The 24048-nt window shown below is 29.2% G+C and overlaps 1 protein-coding gene across 6 annotated transcripts in view; it reads left to right on the top strand.

Annotated features, from left to right (window-relative positions):
* LOC107442082 (5'-AMP-activated protein kinase subunit gamma-1) overlaps positions 1-24048 on the top strand; it is a 158223-nt gene that overhangs the window by 87989 nt on the left and 46186 nt on the right. For 5 of the 6 annotated variants that reach the window (XM_087160735.1, XM_043041592.3, XM_071180070.2 and 2 more), the window contains 2 exons: positions 3253-3759; positions 6796-6823. In XM_087160735.1, coding sequence (XP_087016861.1) covers positions 3253-3759; positions 6796-6823 — 535 coding nt within the window. Of the gene's footprint in view, positions 1-468; positions 1845-3252; positions 3760-6795; positions 6824-24048 lie in introns of those variants that run through there. The other variant, XM_043041595.3, reaches the window with a different exon arrangement.

Raw genomic sequence — 24048 nt, 5'->3', positions numbered from 1 at the left:
ACTGTCATTACCATTCAGTACTATTAGGGTAATTTGACCAGAATTCTTTTCATCGTGCAGTTTTTCCAAATTTCTTTTTTCTTTTTATAGTTTTATAATTCAGCTGTGTTCTAAATTTAGTTATGTATTTCCCCCTTATTCTGATTCTAGTATTAATTTCTTTACCTTGTTTTCTTTGCATTTTCTATTAAAAAATTCCCACATTTCGTCCTAAAAGTTAAAAAATTCCACCAAAATTAATTAATATATAGTTAACATATTAATGAATTATTAATTAATATATTATCTTTATATACTCAATCGTTTATCTGTTATAATAATTTCAAAATATTTCTCGTAATTAATAAAGGATTAAAAAATAATAATAACATTGTGTATTTTGTCGCCAAATGCGAAGGTGTTTTAAACGCTACGTCCCGTTTCTCCCATGGGACTTGGCAAATCATTCCGAATATTCTATTTTTGACATTTGCTTCTGAGAATCTGCTGAACACAAACCTACATCTTCCTATTTTACAACCTGTATACATCGGCTGAGAATTATGTATTCTGAAATTATGAGTGCCCGTGTTTAAAGCAGTGTTTGAATATTCCATTGTAGTTTTCTCCTTCGATTTTTTTCATTATGATTTTATTGTTATGATATACGATGAAAGCTATTTTAATATTCTTGGTGGATATATTTGTCTTTCTTAGTGTTTATTCATGGTAGATTAAAGAAGAAATTTCCGTAAATGAGCAAAAGTTCCGTAATTCTTAACTTGCTGTGGATCTAACAAAAATTTGAATGTCATGAGAAAATCCAAGGTCAAGAAACAATGTCATGATTTTTTATATGGTGCGCGTGTAATTTATAGAAAGTTACGATCCTTAAGTGCAAGAGTTCATTTCAAGAATTAGAAAGACTTGAAATATTATGATGTATAGTGAATTCATCAGTACTTGGATTTATGATATAGTGAAAATTCAAAACAAGGAGAAGTTTATGTAATGTTTGGATATCAATAATACACAATCCACCTTAAGAATTATAGTATTGCAAATTTGAACATTCATAGTAATTTCTGCTACGAAGTGTGCTAATTAATGTCAAGGTTTATGGTAAAACAAATCATATAGTGAAATTTAGAAAACGTTTTGACTATCATCAGAATATTTTGTCATTTTCGATTTATATATGCAGCAATCGATTTCAGATTTTATGGTATTGTGAATATTCAGATATGGTAAAATTTATGAGACATTTCGATTTTCAAGTATGATTTTCCATTTAAGGATTTATAATATAGTGTGTGAATTTACGTGATATAGTGAAATTCATGAAAAATAGTAATAATCATGGTGTCATAAATATTTAGATTATATTGAGAAATTTTCAAGAAATTTCGATTGCCAAGTACCAAAATCTATTTCAGAATTTATGTGATGAAATATTTATAAGTATTTTGATTTAAATCATGATATTTATCATATTAATGAATCATTTAATGTGATTAGCTCAATTATGCGTAATTATTTATCTATTAACTGAGCAGTTCCCAGAGGAAAAGGAGGAAAAAAAACATGCCATGTTTAAAAATTCATTGGTTAATTATTGTGTTATTATCAAGATCAAAAAATGAATTTATTATAGAAATCATATCACTTTGAAATTGTTGGAAAATTTGAATACATTGCGGATTCTTTATATAGCGGAAGTATTATTATTGAAATTTAAAACTATTGTATCATTTAAACTATTGCTGCAACAAACAGTTTTATATTAACAGTTTTATTTTTCATATATTTGCATCTTGTTTAAGGAGAAAATGAAGAACCAAAATTTGCTTTTTATTCCGGTTAAGGTAGCTATTTAATTCCTGTTAAGGTAGCATTTTAACAGTTATCATGCCTGTACTTAAAAAAGTAAAAGTTACTTCATTTTTTATAAACTTGATTTAGTTTTAACTTTTTCCAAATATTAGTATTAGCCTTTTAAAACTATGTAATATTAATTTATATAAATTTAAATTAATCTATTATATAATTTTAGTAGAAATTTTAACAATACAGTTTTGGTTGAAAACTCAATTTATATTATTATTATTATGATTAAGTTTGTAAAATATAGTTAAATTTTATGCACTAGCATCTTACTGAAACTATTTTAAATTGAAACATTTCTGAAATATTTTTTACATATTTTGAATAATTAGCAGTTCATACTAGCAGCTTGATGGAGAAAAATTTTTTGGTAAAATTACCCTAATGTATGGTAATGACATTTCTGGTGGAAAAAATAACAATATAATTCTGGTTAATAAAACCAAAATATAGGGTATTTCAACCATTCATTTGGTAATTTTTCAGTTCATATGGTAATGGTGTACCAGAAGTTCTCGTTTTCAAACTTATAGTTCTTATTGCTAAACATTTAGTGAAAAATACAAAACTGAAAAGTCAATTTAACCGAATAAATGGTTTTTATGGCATGCTCTGAAGTATCATGATAAAATTACCTACTTTTGCTACATTTAATAAATTTTATCTCATAATTTAAAACCACATTTATTGTTAATTCTGCCAAAATCATTACCGAAACGGTTCCGTGAAAATTAACAAGTTTTTTTTTAATCAATCCCATAGAACTAGAATTCCCGTAGTATTCCGAACCGAATGTATCCATCCAATTTCAATCACAACATCGTGTAATCTTGCTTAAAATTGTTCTATTTGCACGATATTAAGGTTCAATATGCCACCATTCAATTATGAATGATAAAACGGTTCGAAATTTCTAACAGTGCATGATAATGTAAACAAACATTTACATGTGAGATGTAGATGTGCAATTATATTTATATTTAATTATTCCATTAAATGAAGCAAATTTCTAAAGAATTGGGTACTTGAAACTCGAGAAGAAGTGAAGTGATTGTGCTTAACCGTGTTATTTAAATCAGGTTTAATTGAATACCTGTAAACGACCGTCTCGCGCGTGTATTGAACCTGATTGCCTTCCTGAATCGACAAATGCCCTGATTTACCTACGATGACGTCACTTGCCGGTATCCTATTGCAAAAAAGTTACAATTGAATATTTTTGCGGATTTCTTTTTAGCTCTTTTTTTTTATTATGTTTCTGTGAATGATTTGGTAACGATTAGTTCTGACTAGCCACGTCCAGACCACATAACAAATCTTAAAAATGTTATTTTCTTTAATTTGTTTCATTAAAATATTTCATGATTTAACCTATTTAATATTTTTCAGAACCAAGTGCCATGTCCATTGGTGACCGTCACACAAGAAGAGGTCGACCCAAGTGCGGACATTCCTGTGACCAATACCTTAATCGAAGAAGAATGTACCACCCCTCCAGCCAGAGTACGCATGCGATCCTTGTCAGGAGGTGCTTACAGACTAGCCCCGACACTGCCAGCCACAGGGCGCATGCGTAGACAATCCGGGGACGACGTTCTGACAAGGGTTAGCCCATCCCGACGTGCTGCTCTTTTTGAACATTTCAGGCCTAGGTCGAAATCGGATAGTAAAGGCAAACGACCCACATTTCTCACCAGCCTCAAAAACAGTATTTTCAGCCCTCAACGAAAAACTTCCCTCGAGGCTGAACCCCCTCCTTTAGAACCTTTACAACCAGGTGGTGACTACCGGCAAAGATCACGGTCTGGGTCTGAAACCCGAGGTGGCACCATGTCTAAAATGATTGACCTGTTCCGCAGTCGTTCCAACTCTTTATCCATCGATTCCAGAAGCAAGGTTAGTGTATGGTATAATTTATGTCTGGTTTTTATTTATTATACTATTTCGTACACAAATATGTTAATTTCCAGAAAAATGTTACTCCTGCTCCAACGTCAATACTTTTATGAAAAAAAATTTAAGGTGAGCCTAGTGCCTCATATTGATACTGAATGAAGTACAATGAACTGATTTGGATAGTACTAAATCTACCCTAATGGAATTTATGAGTAGGCACTAAAAAAAAGATTTGTTTTTCAGAACGCTAAATTGCAGTTTCATTCGATTTATCAATTATCTTTACTAAATGGAAATTTCATTCCGTTTAGCGAGCAAAAATACACCGGAAACTATGTCTTACTTCACTTGTCTCTATAGAGCAATGATGTCCAACTGGCGGCCCGCCAACACATATTGTGCGGCCCGCCAACTTCTTATTCAGGCTGATCGGCCTCAGTTTTCCCATTAAAATGTAAGCAAATTGTTTTATAATCCTTCTGTTCTATTGTTTTATAATTAATAATTCAACTATTAATTGTTATTGTATAAAAGGTAAGAGGTTATAGTTCAACTTTTTCAAACTGCGGCCCGCCAGGTGATCAGTGACCGGAATTCTGGCCCTTGGGCTCTTTTCGGTAGAACAGCCCTACTATAGAGGATATAAAATTGTCTCCCCAAATCAGTTTTATATTCCTCCTTCCAGAAAAAGCGATGCGTAGCAAACAGTTATACTTAAAGTGCATTAATTTAAAAAAAATCTAAATGGTAATTTCATTCCATTTAGTTATCCCCTTTACTAAGTTGAAGTTTCATTTCATTTCGCGCGCAAAAATACACCGGAAACAATGTCTCTTTTCTTTTACCTGTATAGAGCATATTCAATTGTCTCCCTAAATCATCTTCGTATTCCTCCCACCAAAAAGTTCGAAGCGTAATAAACTGCTATCATGGTGAAATACATTAGTTTTTCAAAGACATTAATGCAAATATCACGAAATGCATACCGATAACGGTCGTTAAAAAATAATTTACATCGAAACCATATTATCTTACGATATCTTGCGACTCCATAGCTAAACGTAAACAAAACCATGGAACTCTTTAATTTTGCATCCAAAAATAAGTTCCAAACAGGTTTTTGGAGAACTTCCTCTGTGAGTTGATTTATACTGCACTGCTTAGAAATAAAATGCCAGGTAATTTTTACCACCATTTGTCATTCGATCTAAGTAGTGATAGTATAATGCGTGTATCCACCAGTATTGTCGTCGGATAAGGATGAATACTAGACCGTCGCCAATAGCTCATTTGTTAAGCTCTATTGTGACTTTAACAGCCATAACGACATGACATTAGCAACCTGAAGAAGTGCTTATCAAATTGACACTATTTCTGGAATCAAAAACCTCACCCTGCTTGGATAGGCGACAGAAAAAATCATGTTGTGCAAAAATTTTAATATCCCACGCCTGAGCCACGATGGCTCAGGGGATAAATCGTACGCCTTCCAATGCAGTGAACCGGGTTCGAATCCCTGTCGATACGAATTCCGCATCCGGCTTGCGCCGAGCACAGTCCTGACGTGAAATATCCTTGTCGTTGACGGATCATGAGTTTGAGTCCCCTTGCCGTCAGGCTAACCGTGGGAGGTTCTCCTCGTCTTCCTCTCCATGTAACGCAAATGCGAGTTAGCTCCATTAAAAAGCCCTCCACGAAGACAGCTTTCTCTTAATACTCGATCCAGGAGTTCCATTGTCTTCTGGATTGTTTTCAAAATTACAAGGTTACGGAGTTGAACGTTAGTAGTCGTAAACCCATAAAATTGGGTCGACTGTTCAACGGCGGCTGTAAAATATCCCACGCCTGTATTCCGACCTGTCTCGGAGGTGCTTGTCTGAGAACCGTGGCAGCTCAAGGGATATAATGCTCGCCTTCCAATGTGGTGAACCGGATTTGAATCCCAGCGATTGGTAGTCTCGATACGAGTTCCGCACTCGGCTAACAGCGATCACAGTGCTGACGTAAAATATCCTCAGTGTTAGACGGATCATGGGTTAGAGTCTCCTTATCGTCAGGATAACAGCGGAAGGTTTTCGTGATTTTCCCTTCCATGTAATTACACGCTGTTTAGTTCCATCAAAAAGTCCTCCACGGAGGCAAAATTTCGTCCAATACTTGTTCCTTGTCTTCTGAATTGGGTTACAAAGCTACCAAGTTAAACATCGGTAGTCGCAAATCGAAAATTGGGTAGGCTTATCAAAGACGTATATAAATGCTTGTCTGGAAGCAGGCTAGGAAAATCGGAGGTGAAAAATCAAATTTTCATTTCTTTTGTGATGACACATATGTGATATCAGGTCTCTAGTAGATAAGGAATCAGGAATACTGTGGCTTAAACTGCTTCTTCATTGTGAAGATACGTTTAGGTGAGAATCCATAGAATCATTAGGAACCTGTTCATATAAATCGTATTCTTCTTCCCTTATCTATATCATTATAACAATAAACATAAGTTTTTAAGCCTAGAACACTGTGGGTTTTATAATTGCCGCTTAAGTATATGCTCCCATTTATATCCTTAAATCAGCTCGCGTGAGGAAGGAGCGAGTAATAAGCTGCACTTGAAAATTGTAAACATATTAAATTTATTCAGATGAGAATAAAAATCAATTGAAGATGTTTATTTTTTTTATTGCAAGCGAAATATTGTTAATATTTTATAATACAAATCACCAATTACCAACTGCTGAAGTAAAATAGTATGATAATGTAATATTTAATAGTGTTCATTTTTGTACTATGTAATGTAATATTGACAGTTGGGTATTTGTAACTCGAAAAGAAGTGAAGTGATTATGCCTAACCATCTGATTTAATTGGATGCCTGTAAGGGACGTCACGCGTGTATGTTGATCCTGATAGGCGTCTGAATCAGCAAATGTCACGATTTAGGTACAATGACGTCACTTGTAGGCATCCAGTTTAAAAGTATCTCATTGTTTAACTATGAATAGCGCAGTTTACATGTGTATTTATTTTCTTTTTCTATTTCAGAAGCCTTTATCCTCCATAGTGCCTCCAAGTAAGTTCAAAATTATTTAATTTAAATTATGTTGACTTTTTAAGTTGTTTGTTGCCATAAATGAAATTGTAAGTTTCTCTATTCAGTTCACGAAGGGAAGGGGGTCATGTAAGAGTCCAGAGTTGGCCGTCGATTACAGTAATCGATTACAACTGTAATTGATTACAGATAATTACAACTATGTAATCAATTACTTGTAATCACGATTACAAGTGATTGATGACTGCAATCGACTATGTAATCATGATTACAGCTGTAATCAAAGTTGTAATCACGATTACAAGTAATTGATTACTGTAATTGTTTGTTGTAATCATGATTACAAGTAATTAATTACTGTAATCGAAAAATGTAATCGATTACATTTTTGGCCAACTCTTAGTCTTATATTAAATTAAATATACAAAAGTATCCAATTAAAATATATATTTTTTTAAAAAAGCAGTTGCATAACTTTAACATTTCTATTCAAGTTAAACTTGTTCATTAATCAAAATTTTGTTGAAACTTTTAGAAAATCTCATTTACAAATTAAAATGAGTAAGTTACCCTACTTAGAACTATAAAATGTAATTTAAAGATTCATCTCGATCTGAATTTTTGCACCTTTAAAACTCGATTTTTGAGTTTTTGGTTGCAATGTTTATTAGAGTACTTTTTTTCATTTTGAAATTTTTCCATAGAATTAACTGTATGACATTATTGCAGTTTTAAATGCATTTGATTTATTATTTATTAATTTGAGAACGATAATCGAAAGATATTGAGTATTATATTTAATTGATGGTGTTTAAACGCAGATAAATTTATTTTTAATTGCTTTAGAGCACAGGGTGCGTAGCGTTTTTAAAAAGTGCTTAAAGGTGCTTCTTTTTTATTTTTATTTTTTAAAAGCCCTAAGGTGCTTTTTTCATTGGGTGTTTTTAAAAAGTGCTTAATTTTCCATTTTTAAAACTGAGATTTTTCCTTTACTATGTTGATTTTCGCTTCGAATTATGCAAAAAGATACACTTCAGATTGTTCATTCTATTTCGGCGTATTGTCAGTCCGTAGCGTATGAAAACGCCATTCGTTTTACCTGATTCAAAATTTCATGATTTTTGACAATTGTCAAAAACAATGACAAAATAAGATAAAACCGTCAATTATCCAAAACTTTCCAACTCAAAGTGCTTAAAAGGTGCTTATTTTTTGATGAATAATTTGGCTACTCATAATCATACATAATTTTAATAATTTTTCTAGTTCGTGGGCCCACCAACATAACAATGGGAGAGGGATTTAAGGTTTTCATTTCTCACATGATGCCAAGCCATTTTTAATTCATTCTAAATTGTGCTTTAAGAATTTCAGTACAATTGATTATTTAGCGAATAATTAAACTTACATGGGAGACATAAGTAACTATATCACTACTATTATATGGTATAAACATTAAGAAAAATTCATATAAATTCGAGCATTCGGTGCGATATTGTAGATGACAGTAGGACTTACAACAATTTATAGATTTAAATCATAATTTTAGGTATATGCTGGCGAAGAACTAAGGGTAATGCTGACATATGAGACATGTTTCGAAATAGTAGATTCATGTGAAATATGAATGTAGCCTATAAGTTCGAAGCAATGTTGTCGATAGTGAAATAAATCAAGAGCAATCGTTACATTTAGAAGGCAGAGGTGCCTTCGTAGGCGTCGAGTGAAATATGATATTATGTGGATGTCAAAGTATAAGCTACGGCCATATCTAGTTTATCTTTTCTTGATAGAATGTCAACATTTCTTCATTTTAACACTTCTCTTTTTATCTGTCAGAAATAATTTTACTCCTTTTTTTGTTGTCAATATCAGCAAAGATCATTTGCTTTGGCGTATTTGAATACGAAAAATAATCTTAAGCATGTTCTTTTTTTTAAAATTTGTATCTTTGTAGGGATATGTATGAAATTTGTATGGTTATTCAGGGTAAGTTTATGTATGGAAGTTATTTTGGTGGTAGGGTTAAGTTTTGAATAGCAATCGAGTAAATAACCTTTACAGCTTTGCTGGCGCATATGCGATCTTTTAAAATCGAAATTTTCTATGACCAATTGAGACCGAATTTCTTTGATGTAGCGTTGAATCTCCTCTAGAATGCATGAAAGTATGTAGGTTTGTTGACAGAGAGCTTTGAGTTCAAATAATCATATAGAAAACCATTCATACCATCGGGGATAAAACACATGATCTAGGACAGTGTTCCTCAACCTTTTTATCACCGCGGACCGGTCAACGCTTGATAATTTTACAGCGGCCCGCTGGGAGAGGGGGGGGGGACACGTTGATTGTTTATATTTTAGATTATTTTGATTTATTAATTTTTATTTAATTTCATTTAAACATGCCTTCAAAATAAAATACAGTTACACCTGAAAATAAATATGAAGTGATTTAACAATTTAACTTAGTAGAACGTTAAATCAATGAGAACCCTGAGCTTGTTTCTTTGCAATGAGACGGTTCCATCTGGGGGTAATTGTTTTAAAACGTTAAAAAATTTATGTCACTACCTTCGGGAGCCCCTTTTTTTAAATAAATAAAATTTTAATGGAACACAGATATTTTTAATGTTTGAATGTGTTTAATGTTGATATTTTTAATGTTTGACCTAGGAATTTAAATTCAGTTTCAATGGAATGGGCGGCCCGGTACCATTTGAAGCGCGGACCGGGGGTTGGGGAACACTGATCTAGGAGACCTATTCTGATCACTGAAGCATTGTCCAACAATGAAACCGTATTGTTTTTTTTTCTCGCGTAGTGCCGTTTACTGACCCTCAACAGTGAGCTGTCAAACTTTTTTACCTTTTTTGGTTGCCAGCACTAAATTAATTAATTTTCTATCTAACTTCAATCTTTAAATGTTGCTTAAATTTTGAGATACTTTATAACATGGAAGAAAATGTAAAGATTAATGAAAAGAGAAGGAGAAAAATTATTCAAATATAATATTTTTAAAAAATATTTAAAATTTTTTTTTGCGAAATTAAGAAGCCGGAAAACAAAATAAGAAAAAAGATGTAATCTCGACTTCAGCTCACACAATTATATCCTCAAAAAACAGAGCTTTTTAATTTTTTAAAATTTTTTTTAAAATTTTTAAATATCTTTTTTAAATATTTTTTAGTATTTTGTACATAATAATTATGTACATTGATATATGATTTGTAAATATTTTTTAAAATATTTTATTTTGATATTTTTTTTTTGGTCTTCTCTTTTCTTAAATATTTATATTTTTTCCATGTTCTCTATATAGTGTGGCATGTTTTCTTCATTCATGAGTTCTATATGCTTCCACATTATGCGCACTAAATAAAACTACTAACTATTATTTTTCTCAATTTGTTTAATTAATCACTCTTTTCTTTTTATCGTTTTTGTCATTATTGTGTTATATATTTACTTGACACAGATTTTTTTTGTTTTCCCCTACTCACTCATCCCCCAACTGAAAAGTATATAATTGTACACAATCTAATGATTAAGAAGGAATTTAAAAAAAATTGAACCAGCATAAAATATAATGGATAAATAAGTGTAGCATTTAACGATTAAATAAGCATACAATTATATTTCCACCCATTAAATTAAATCACTATAATCTGCAATTAGTAAATCTGTTTAAAATTTAACTACAAGTCGGAAATCTTGAAAGGTTAAATTCAGCAAACAGTAAAATCGTATACCTAAACTGTGGTCTTCATATTATTATTTATTTAAATTTTGTAATTAAATTATCCACATTTATTTATAATATTATGTTCCCCTTCCGTCTATTAATTTCTAGCATACACGTGGAAAAACATGTGACGAAAAAAACAGTCCACAATCTTAAAATAAAGTTATGAATATAAAATGTTCTAAACATCTGCTTTTAATCAGGTTTCAAAAAAGAAGAAGTAAAACAGCCAAAGGGTTCAATTTTCGCCAGCTTAATAGCTAGACTCAATCACCCCTTTTTATTGTCCTACTTGCCGGTATATCAATTATGAGAAGCTATATATAACATTGTTTGCCTGTGCCTTCAACTCCTCTTCCAGATTTTTCCATTTCTTGCGCACGCGCACCTTCCGATAATCCCAAATTCGCGCAACGTTCGATCGTTCCTTGTGGTCGTCTTCAGGTGCCTCAACCGACGGCCCACGAGGTCCCTTTCTCAGCCGTCCCAGCTGCTGCGACCCGATCCCTATGCCGTCTGCGGCCCCGGCCGACAGTCCATCGCCGGCTCCCATTATCACCCGAAAAGTTTGGTACAGAAGAGCTGGACATTTCAAACAAGATGATTCGAGTTCAAAAAGGTCGTATTCTCAGGCTCTAAGAGCCTTCCGTGTCCACCTACGCAAACGCCGAGACGTATATACGGTGAGTGGGGATGGCTATACGTCAGACTGCACCGGTAGGTTCTATTTTTCTCTGAAATCACTTGAACGCTCAATTTTTAAGTCCGTTAATTTTAATTCGCGAGAACTTAACGAAAAATATAATTTTTCGCTTAATTCTTTGAGACGTATGAGTGTTTTCTACTTCGCATATAATGGGTAACCATAGCAACTACTTGGTGGTTTCTAAATGTAGATGATGTAGTAGTAAAAGATAATTAGAAAATTGAAAATTTCAATCAATGATAGATGAATTTGAAGGATTTGGGAAACGAAGAACAATGGTTTTGATATTTAAAAACATAATTTTATAAATTAATGTAAAGTATTTTTAGGGGTTAATTATAATGAACTAGTTATAACTACTTAATTAAAGTAAGTTTTTCGTGGGAAACATGGTTTGTAATACTATAGGTTTTAAATTATGAAAAAAAAAATTGTTTGGGTTGCTCAGTTCTTAGAAATTCCTCATTTCTTCACTAATTAAGCTACAAGATTTATGGATAAAGCGAAGATTTTCCGTTTTTTTTCTTCCACAGACATCTTGATCTGTTACGAATTTTATCTGAATCGAAGGATTCTTGTAATTAAATTGACTGAATCGCTATTGAAATCTCTATATTTCTTGAATTAAATTTATTTCATACATAAACAATTTCTGATTTTCTTTCAATGAAGATATTTTCAAAAAGTTCTTTAATTGATCAAATACTGAATTTTAATAGAATTTCATAACATTCATGATTTTATTGAATTAAGGAAACGAATAGGTAGAAATTCTCTAAAAATCTAGAAAAAAAACTTCTGTTAATTCTGTTCTTCTATTAATTTCATTGTTAATTCTGTTCTATAACGGTTGTCATTGCTACAAACTTCACCAAATAATTTACTGTTATATTTGTAACAAACTATTACTATGAAATAATGTATCTACACCAGGAAAAAAGCATTCTCTAAGCTACCAAATTTACCGTGTTTCTTGCTCGATGAGAACACCAAAAAGTTTGGTAATTTTTACTGAAGCGCTTCGGTAATGATTTTAGTAAAATTGACTGCAAAATATCATTTTATATATGTGTTCAATTTTTTTTTTTTTTTTTTTTTTTTTTTTTTACAAACAAATATAACTTTATTGAGAACAAAAACACATAAATACAAAGAATATATTCGTCGTCAAGAGGGAAATCCTGTCCAGGCGACAAAGAAAAGTAATACAATGAATTTAAAATAGAAATTTAAAAAAAAAAAAAAAAGAAAGAAAGAAAGAAAAAAAAAAGGGGGTATTACAATCATAAATTATTTTGCTCATCGTAAGACGTCATATATTGTTGAACACTGTAATAATAGAAAACAAAAAAAAAAAATACATGAAACTATATATAAAAAAAAATAAATAAATAAATAAAAAAAATAACAAAGGTAACATAAGAAATTCATTTGGATTGGCACAAGACTGGTATAAAAAATCAAATGCTTCCTTTAAAGTGAAAAATAAAGATCTAAATCGTCAATGTTCATCACAAATTGAAATAAAGCACGCTTAAAAGAAGAATATATTTTGATGTTTTGCAACTGAAATGGTAATTTATTATATAATTTAGGTGCTAAGTAAAAAAACTGTTTTCGTGAAATTTCTTTTGTAAAGAAGGGAATCTCATACATTTCAGTTGGTCTCCTTTCAGACACATTAGTTTTTAATTTGCATATTAATTTATTGTTGTGTAAATAGAGTAAAATACGAAAAAATACATTATGGCGAAATGGTAATAGGTTAATTCTTGTATATATATTGGTAGTAGTTACAGTTGAATTATTTATATTTAGAGAATTAATAATCTTGAAGCATTTATTCTGAACTGAGATTAAGGGAAGTAAATTAGTTTTATATTCACCGCCATATATTATCGCACCATAATTAATTAAAGAATAAAACCAGGAGTAATAGAGTGCTTTCACAAAATTAAAATGAATTTTATTCTTAAGGTGATAAAATTTAACTAAAACGAAACGCAATTTTTTAACTAAATTGTTAATATGTGTTTTCCATTTTAAATTAGAATCGATATATAGTCCTAAATATTTGATATTATTTACAGATTGTAGAATATAGCATTGACAATTTTCATTAGTACTTTTGCAGGGGAGAGAGTGAAATTTTAAATTTAAGTTAAATTCTGATTTTCTTAAACTGAAATAAATATATTTAGTTTTATTTAGATTTAAATTTAAGTCATTTATTGTAAACCATTTTGAAATTATGCGTAAATCAGATTCAATTTGAAAAATTAGTTGATTTAAATCAGTGCAAGAATACAAAATTACGGAATCATCAGCATACGTTATTATCTTACCAAAAAGTTTGAGTTGACAAAAAACATTAATGAATGTAATAAACAATAAGGGTCCTAGAATAGATCCTTGAGGAACACCACGGTTTGAAAAAATATAATTACTAAAATTACTTCGGATTTTAACTCTATGTTCTCTGTTTGAAAGATATGAAACAAACCAATTTAACATAATTCCTCTGAAACCAGCAAATTCTAATTTTTTAATTAAAAGATTGTAATTGACATTATCGAAAGCTTTTGATATATCAAGAAATATAGCTACTGTTATCTTATTTTCAGCAATACTATTATGAATAAATTTTGAAAATTCCAAAAGAGCTTTTTCTGTACTTTTGCCTTTAATAAATCCATGTTGATTAACAGAGAAAAAATTTGTATGTTTTAAATAATTGTACATTTTATCAGCTAGAGCTTTTTCAATGATTTTGGAAAAAACAGGTAATATTGAAATTGATAGTTTGATAGGCAATTTTTATCGCCGGTTTTAAAAATAGGAGTTATGGTTGCTCTTTTTAAAGAAGTTGGAAATATGGATGACTTGATTGAGGTATTGATGAAATTAGTTATAAAATTTATATTATTGAGAGCAAATAGTTTAATTAATTTTACATTAATACCGTCATAGTCAAAGGAGTTTTTATTAGAAAGAGAATTTATTAAGTGAAGTACTTCACAATCATTCAATTCTAGGAAAACAAACGAGGTTAAACTTGGTGAAATATATATTTGCAAACTGTTTAAATTTGGGTTTGAGGTACTGTAGGCATTTGCAAATGATTTATTGAATTGATCAGAAGATTCATAGTCGTTTAAAATATCAGGTAAAGTAAGTGATTTGCTCTGATTACCAATAATACCATTTACAAGATCCCATTTTTGTTTATTTGAATCACAATTTAAAAATTTGAATTTGAAATATTCTGATTTTGCTGTTTTAATTAAGTTCTTAAGCTCAGAAACTATAGTGTTGTATGCTGTTTTGTAAATAATATCCCATGGATATTTTCTAGTTTTTTTGAATAGTTTTTCCTTTCTTCGAATTAAAATCAAGATATTATTAGTCATCCAGTTATTTTTGGCTTTTTTGTTTGATTTATGCTTATATTTAAAATTATTTTTTAAATTATTGAGTTTGAAAACAAAACTTCGATATTGTTGATCAAGAGAATCTTGAGGATAGTAATTAAATTTGTAATTTGACAGATAATTATTGAGCTTATTATAGTTGATTGAAATTTTATTTTCAGCTTCCTTAATTTTATTTACCTCATCGTAATGAACACTACAAAAGGTTGGATAGTGATCGCTTATGTCATTTATGAATATTCCGGATTTGATTGAAAATTTATTTGTTTTTACGAAGACATGATCAATGCAAGTTGATGAGGAATTTACTCTAGTTGGTTTGTCTATGTAATTTTGAAATCCAAATTGGCATAATAAATTAATATATTCATGAGTAATAAAATCATCACTTAGAATATCAATATTTATATCACCCATCAGTATTATATTAGGATATTTAAGCTTAGAGATTATTACTTTAAGTTCAGTATTAAAAAAATCAACAGTAAAATCATGAGATCTATATAAAGATAGAAATAATAAATCTAAAGATTTGCAATAAAGTAATATAGATTCTGCGGAAACAAAATGTATAGCTAACTCTGAAATATCAAGACATTTTTTAATAAAAACACAAACACCTCCAGAGCGATTATTATTTCTGCAATTAAAGAATGAATTATAACCATCTATTGAGTAAAAATTAGTTTCATTTTGGTAAATCCAAATTTCCGACATAATTATGACACTTATATTTTCAATCATGCTAGAAATATGTGAAATAAAATTATCAAAGTTGGCTCTTAAACTTCTAATATTTATATGTAAAATATTAATGTTTAACTTACAGGTTGAAATAATAAAAAACTTTAAATCGTCCAAATTTTCAATTTTTAGGCATTAGATAAAAATGTTTCTTCAGTTGGATGGAGTATTAAGGTCTTGAGATGATTTCACACGTATTATTTTGGACGATTCATCTTTTCTCAGGAATATTTTACCATCACGAACCCAACAAAATTTGAATCCCTTTTCAGATTTAGCCTTACGTGAAAGATAAAATAGATGCTTCATTTCGGGAGTCAAATGTTCATTGAAGTAAACAGGCATTGAAGTAAACAGGCAAATTTGGTAGATGTGATGAAACTTAATAATTTTATCATGATATCTTAGAGCAGGGCATAAAAAAGGCATTTATCTGGTTAATTTTACTTTTGAAGTTTGGTATATTTCTTCGAATTGTGTGGTTATAAGAACTGTAATTTTGAAAACCAGAATTTATGGTAAATCGTTACCATGTATGAACAGAAAAATGATCCCATGAATGATTTAAATACCATATATTTTAGTTTTATTACTATAATTATTGTTTTTTTTTGTTCCGGTAATATTATCATACAGTAAGGTAATTTTACCAAAATTCTTTACATCGATCATAAATATGTTTGAAAAGGGATTCTGTGTAGAAAAATTTAGCCGTAATCTATCAAAAGAATACAAATAAATTCATTTTATAAAATTTAAATCTTATTATAGAAAGTCCATTGACTACTTCCGTATCCGATTACATAATTTTATGTTCTATATTTTTAAATGTTTTTGCTAAAAAAATGTTTAAAAATTATTAAAAACTGAAATCAATCGAAAATTTCTACATATGTGCAACCAGTGATTAGAGCAAGTAAGTTCTTGAAAATTTTTAAAATTTTGTTCTTATAAAATATTACACTATTAAGCGTTTGGGAACAAATAAGAGTAAACTTTCTGTTCAAAAAATCAGCTTTGTAAAAAAAATCTAAACTCTCTCTAAAATGAAATTAGTAGATTTTTGGGTGAAAATGTCCTTTTTATTCAACCATAAATATAACTATAAATCATAATAACTTAATGCAACTATAAATCATAATAACTTAATACAACTATAAATCATAATAACTTAATGCAACTATAAATCATAATAACTTAAAACTTCTGTACACTTTCTCTAGGAAAACATACTTCATTTAGAAAAAGACTTTTCGAAAACAGTTTTTTGTTACTTAAATGAAATTTTTTGTACTATTAATTTCTTTTTTTCAATATTATCAATAGTGTATTCATAAAAAGTACTAATGTTATTCGAGAAAATTCAAATTTTTAAAAAAAAATTTATTATTTATGGATTTTTAAGTATGTAAAGTTTGTCACAATTTAATAAAAAATAGTAGATTTTTTTACGTGTGTTCAAAACAATTTTATGTGAAAAAATTCACAGGAAAATATCATAAATTTATGCGAATATGTTTAAAAAGTCAAGTGACGCAATTTATTTCATGCTGTATTAATAATATATTAGGTAAGGTAATACCTGAAAATTTTTGTATTATTTTTTACCCAAAAACTACCTGTTTAAGAAGTAATTATAATGAGAAAATTAAATTATTACCAGTTTATTAAAACCATATGAGATGTATATGTCGTCATGTATTTATGCTATAACTAAAAATAATTTTAAAAAAAATAATTAAGTTAAATTGTTTGAAATATTTTACTCGCATTGATAAGTATTTTCTAAGGTACATATTTCTAACCGTTCAGTTGAAAAATATTCCTAATAAAAATTATTTTTTAATACACTGAGAAAAAAATATGGTAAAAACTACCAGAATATGGTAAAATGTACCGGCTCTATCGGAATGCCAAATGCTCGGCAATTTTTTCCGAAGCGCTTTGGTAATGATATTGGGTAAAATTAACAATAAATTATGGTATTATAATTTGTGATAAAATTTGGTAAATATGGTAAAATTTGGTAATTTTTAGCATGATACTTTAGAGCCCAAACTCCCGAAACGCGCGCCAGTACCGGAACGCCCTAGGAACATTATGTTATTTTCATTTTATTTACTGTATTGTATTTCTCAGTGGTTTGTGCGTCTTTCTATGAGCGAGAGGTTCACTGGAAGCTGAGAAAAAACTTAATCTGAGATACTTAAAACTTAGATCCGTTATCTAAAGCCACTTTCATATTAAGCGTAACATTCCAAATGAATGGTTTAAATTCCGTATATTTTGGTTTTATTAACCAGAATTGTGCTTTTTAAAATTTTTTTTTATCCGAAATGTTGTTACCATGCTTTACGGTAATTTGACCAGAATTTTTTACTCCGTATAATGCATAATTTATAAAAAAAAATTATAAAATTCTAATAAAATAAGCTGTTGTTGTTGTTTCTAATGCCATTTGTCGACGCCAGCAAGCCTGCTAGATGAAACCAAGTAAATTTAAGACATTGGGTATGTTTCTTGTTTTTCTGTGGCGTCATCTATGGTCAAGAATACGATTTCAGCCATACACACGTCACTGCCCATTTATATGGCGGACCCATTCATTTTGATCTGAACTAGAAAGCGAACAATCAAGCTCCAATTCACACCACCCAGAGGTATGATTTGTTATAGAAACATGGAGGACTTTTTGACCAGACAGATTTAACGCACACCATTCACCATTTACTACTCGGGGATCGAAGTCACCACCTCTTTGACATGAGCCCAACGCCCTAGCACTCAGGCTATTCCTGCCCCATAAAATAAGCTTTAACTTTTGACTCACATATTCTAGAAAGGTAAATATCATGAGTTATTGCTTGCTTACTTTCGTATGCCTGCTTTTTTAGGCAGAGGTGTGCGATTGTTCTTGTTTATTAGTGGCGCCATCTATGGCCAAGAGTTGTTATGAGTTGTTGTTATGCTATAAGTTGTTTAGTCCTAACTTTTACTTAATGTTAAAATTTCCTGAAGTAAACACGCATTAGAATATAAATATACATACTTTTTACGATTTTATTTTTAATTATAAATGTTTTGAACATGTATATTGAATTCTTGAGGTTAGTTAAAGCTACTCTGTATTGAGAGTTAACCTAAGCCGTTATTATTTTTGTTTTGTTTTGTTTTAACATGCTTTTTTAGGTAACTTTTATGCATGTAGACATAAATTGTAACTGTAGACCTAGCTTTTATATTTAATTAGTCTTTAAAGTTAGTGCTCTTAAATTTGCACAACAGATGTTTTAAATTGATAAGTGGCCTAAGTATGTCAGGAACCAGCAAGTGATAGGTCAAAAATATTGCCATAATAGTGTGTACTTTTTTAATTCATAAAAAAATACACTTTTTAATGAATTAAGATGTTTTTCTTCTAGAATAAAAAAAAAACGATCGTTACAAAATACGATGGTCGATACATAAAACGATCGGATAAATTTTTAAGAGTAAAAGACTGTGGCATGTGCATTTTGAACGTGTATAAGTAACTGAAAATTTATGAAAATAGTGTTTGTAAATTTGGTATTTTCTGTATTAAAAGCTGGAAGAAACTTCTATTTGTTTTATTCAATAGGATTATTTTATTATTATACTTGTGAAATACTTCATAAAAAAGACACAAAATCGAAAATAAAACTTCCTGAATTATATGTGTAATATTTAAAATTATTTTATCCTGTTGTCTCTGAAAATTGTGATATAACTACTATTAACCTAAAAAAATTATTACATTGCTCAAACATTTGACCTAAACTGGACTTAACTAATTCATTTAATGTTATTTAAGTTTCGATAAATTTAAATATTAAAAAGTGTTTATTATTATTTCATATTTAATGTTGAATTAATTTTATAAGCATTTATCGATTTATTTTTCTTTGTACTCAGAATATCTATTCTTTCATCAATACAACCACTGCTAAAACCTTTAAAAAGGTTGCCTAGGTTACAAATATTCAACAACTTCTAGAGGTAAAATATCTTAGAAATGGAACTATACCTTGTGATAGTTAATGCCTACTATTTTCTTATACATTCAATTTCTAATCGTTTTCCGATTGCTTTTATATAACAAATGGATCTAACAAGGGAAACTAGGGAAGTGTGACTCGTCAATTTTGAAATAAACTAGTAGGATGTATGCCTTATGAAGAATAATTTTAAGGGGCAGCATTCGTTTCGGCCCATAGAGGGTCCTATGAGAGATAAAAAATAATTAAGTATGTAGAAAAATCGGTATTTCAATGCAGACTACTATTAGTTATTGTAATTATCTCATACTCCAATTAATTTTGTGCTACTTTCACGTACTATATAATGCATATTTATTGTCAAAATTGATTTCGAAAATTTTATATATCTGTAGTTTCTCAGAAAAAAATAAATAAAAAGAAATTGGCATTTTTAAAAAAGAAAAATTTGGCATCAAATTTTTTAAATTTTTTTTTCAAAAAATTTTCCAATATTAAAACTAGTAAACAGTAATAAATTTCATTTATATGAGAGTCGAAATATAATACGCATTTTCCCAAACTGATGGAATTTTTTGTGAGTATAGCTTATGTAACATCCAAAAATGTGATTTACAAAAAAAAAAAAAAAAAAAAATTTCATATTGTTAGATCTAGCAAAAAAATCTGAAATAATTTATGTGAGTGCATAAAATTAAATTGCATTTATAAAAATGTTTTCAAATTTGTTTGGCGGGAAATTTGAACTTAAAAAATGTTTAATATTTCAATTCGATTTTTTTCATAAAAGATCAACCGTACTGTAAACACAAAATTTGAAGTGATATGTCACTTTAAGTGGAAAATCCGTTGATATCTATGTCCTGTGAATTGTTCAATATTTTGTCAAAACATTGCTATCTATATAATATTATTTTTATATCTGATATCCTAGCTAATTTTTGAAATATTTAACTTTAAAAGTTGGCATTAGCTAGGATATAGATAATTGTATAAAGATAGGTATAAAGATAAAGTAAAGGTATAAAGATAATTGTATGAATAATATTTCAAAAATAGCAATGTTTTGACAAAATATTGAACAATTCACAGGACAATTTTTTTTAATAATATGTTAATTTTTTGGCAAAAAATTTAAATTTTTTTGAAACTTATTTTTTTTTTCATTTTTTTATCAGTTGTGCAATAAAAAAAATTAAGAAAAAAAATGTGTCTATTAAAGCGACAAATACTTACAAATTTCGTTAATATAGTACTGTTGACCTTTCAAGAAAAAAAGAAAATCATTGAAAACTGAAATATTTTTTTAAGTTCAAATTTCCCGCCAAACAAATTTGAAAACATTTTTATAAATGAAATTTAATTTTATGCACTCACATAAATTATTTCAGATTTTTTTGCAAGATCTAACAATATGAAAAAAATTTTTTTTTTATAAATCACATTTTTGGATACACATTAAATATGAAAAAATTCCATCAGTTTGGGAAAATGCGTATTATATTTCGACTCTCATATAAATGAAATTTATTACTGTTTACTAATTTTAATATTAGAAAATTTTTTGAAAAAAAAAATTTAAAAAATTTGATGTCAATTTTTTTTTTTTTTAAAAATGCCAATTTTATAAATTTTTTTTTCTGAAAAACTACAGATATATAAAATTTTCGAAATCAATTTTGAAAATAAATATGCATTATATAGTACGTGAAAGTACCATAAAATTAATTGGAGTATAAGATAATTACAATAACTAATAGTCTGCATTGAAGTAATGAAATACCGATTTATCTACATACTTAATTATTTTTTATCTCTCATAGGACCCTCTATGGGCCGAAACGAATGTTGCCCCCTAAAATTATTCCTCATAAGGCATACATCCCACTAGTTTATTTCAAAATTGGCGAGTCACACTTCCCTAGTTTCCCTTGTAAGTGTGAAACTGCAGGAAAATATTAAGTAATAAAAAGTTTTTGAATTAGCGATTACTCGTCTAAACTTCCGCCAAAACTTAAATCTTGAATTATTTATATATATATTTTTTAACTCTGAAAACGTAGAATAAAATGCTAAACGATAAAGATTTTGCTAAAAGATTGCGTACTTATTTTTACTGTGTATCAATATATCAAATTCTAATTGTTTTAGACAGAAACGAATTGCTAATAACAAATTTAACTTAAGTAAAATGATGCCAAAAAAAAAAAAATTTACAAATCAATACGAAATCGTAACTGCCAATTCTATTCCGTCTATTCAGTAGTCTACTAGATTTTTCATTAGACTTAATGGTTTCTTCTGGTCTCCTGAGACCACCCGATAAACCTCTTAGCTTTTTATTAATTTAGGAAAATTCGCTGAAATTGAAAAAAGTTTCTGGAGAAAATATCCAAACCTACTTTCCTTATTGCTCGGATATTTAAATACGTAATGTTGCTAAATAATGAAGTAAGCCTTGTATTTGAAAATACATTTAAAACCTTTTTTATACATATATTCTATCTCAGTTGAATACCGAAGTTAAGCCTCTCTGGCTGCGGTCAGTGAGCGGGTGGGTGACCACTTAGGCCGGCCGCACACTGATAGCAAGCGCACATTGAGGGACTGAAGAGTTTTTTTTTTCCCTTCAGGAGGCTAAAAACTCCCACAAACCTCTCAAATAGGTTCGACCCTATTTTCGCCTCCCGTATAATCTCTTCTCCTCTTCGCACGATCCTGATCGCGCTTTGATTGACGATTCTGAATTGAATTAACAATATTAGTTATAATGTTATGGATTTAAATGTTATAAACAATATTTCTTACAAATAAATTAATTTAATTATTTTTCACTGAGAATTTGAAAATTAAATAGGATCTGTACTAGTTTTGTATCTACTTTCTATTTTCTAGAAAGAAAGAAAATTTTTTTTTTATTTTATTTATTTTTTTTTTTAATTTATTTTTTTATTGAGGTTATGTGCAAAAAAAATTCAACTGCAGTGTTAATCGAATAATAAATTAATAATAGTTTTATATAAGTCTTGAACAAAACCCATTAATGGAAGAGAGTGATAATATTTCTCTATATTAAATAACTTCATTAGGGATGTAAAATTCTCGGTAATTTTCTCTTGGATAATATTCTAGAGAATAAAAAATAAATATTATTTAGCAAATAAAAATTAATACTATTTAGCAAATAAAAATAAACTTCTAAATACTGAATAAAAGCTTTAAAAAATGCTCATTGAACAATTTTAAGTGCCCAAAATTGTTCTTAATAAATATTACAGGCATAAATTATGCTATCAAAAATTATTTTTCAAAGCTGATTAATCACATTATTAAAAAAACGCTCTTTTTTAGTTATAATTTTTTTTTCAATTTTAAAAGTTATTTTTATGTTATTTTTGTTAATGTTATTTTTTATTTTTTTTTAAATAATTTTAATTGATAGTATTTGGTAATTATTATCTATGAAGACTTTTCCCTTAGTATTGCTAATTATGATGTGCAATTTTCATAGTAAATTAAATTACATGGAATACAAACTTTGAAGAACAATTAATTCTGTGAAACAAAAATTATTCTTAAAAAACAGTTAAGAAATGAGAACTGTTAAAAAATTAGCAATCAGTTTCAAGAATAAATAAAGCATTCTATTTTTTTTTTTTTTTTTTTTTTGAAAAGAGAAAAAAAGAAAAGCTGTTTATTTTCTCATTTATTAAAGTTATTTTCTTCCTGAAATTGTTCAGAAATTTTTTTTTAAACATTTTAATTTAATTAATGAAAATAGCTTTTCGTCATCTGAGAATATAAGGAATGAAAAAAACTTTTTTCTCCAGTTAATTTAGACTTTGTTAATATATTTTCTACATAGCTAGACCTGAATATATATATTATATAATAGTAAACAAATGTCTTGACTCAAGTTTACACAAATATCTGCGGAATCTGAGGATGCGTACACTTCCTCAATGTGCAGTCATTTTACAGCTCACCCCCTAAAAACTCGTTTGGTGGAGAGGCGAGAGTCAAACTGGGGGTTTTTCGCCTCCCTCTCGCTTCCTCAGTGTGCGGCTGACCTTAATCTGCGAAGGGACTGAGGGTGCGCGTTATCGGACCCCGTGCTCGATTTCGCACGCAGGTCACCGAGCTACCAAAATAGAGGAGCAATCCCCTCTGCAGAAGATCAAAATTGTATTTTCGTATCATCATGAAGGAATTTTCCTAGACCGTCGGCAATAGCCTAATGTAAATTAACTACAAGTGCGACGTAAATTAACTAATACGAATATTCTAAATTTTTCAGGTTTTTTTTTCTTCAGAAATCTCTATTTTTTAAAAATTAATTAAGGAATATTTTATACTGTCTGAAATGATTGCAATATGTAATACCATTCAAAATTATGAATTAAAAAATGTGATAAACACAACACGAACAGTAGATGCATAAAGGGGTAACGGATTCAATGGATCCCAACAATTCTATTGTAACTATCAATTCTATTCTATCGTAACTATTCTATTGTATTGAGTTACTTAGAATTTTTTTTCCTGGGTCTTCTTTTTTCTTTTTCAATGTATTGCAGTAGATGGTGTTTTATTTTTAATTATCTA

This window comes from Parasteatoda tepidariorum, chromosome 1 (assembly GCF_982258835.1).
Source record: "Parasteatoda tepidariorum strain Cologne lab strain chromosome 1, Ptep-v5.0, whole genome shotgun sequence".
In the NCBI taxonomy this organism is placed as follows: domain Eukaryota; kingdom Metazoa; phylum Arthropoda; class Arachnida; order Araneae; family Theridiidae; genus Parasteatoda; species Parasteatoda tepidariorum.
This window is presented reverse-complemented; position numbering and strand designations above follow the sequence as displayed.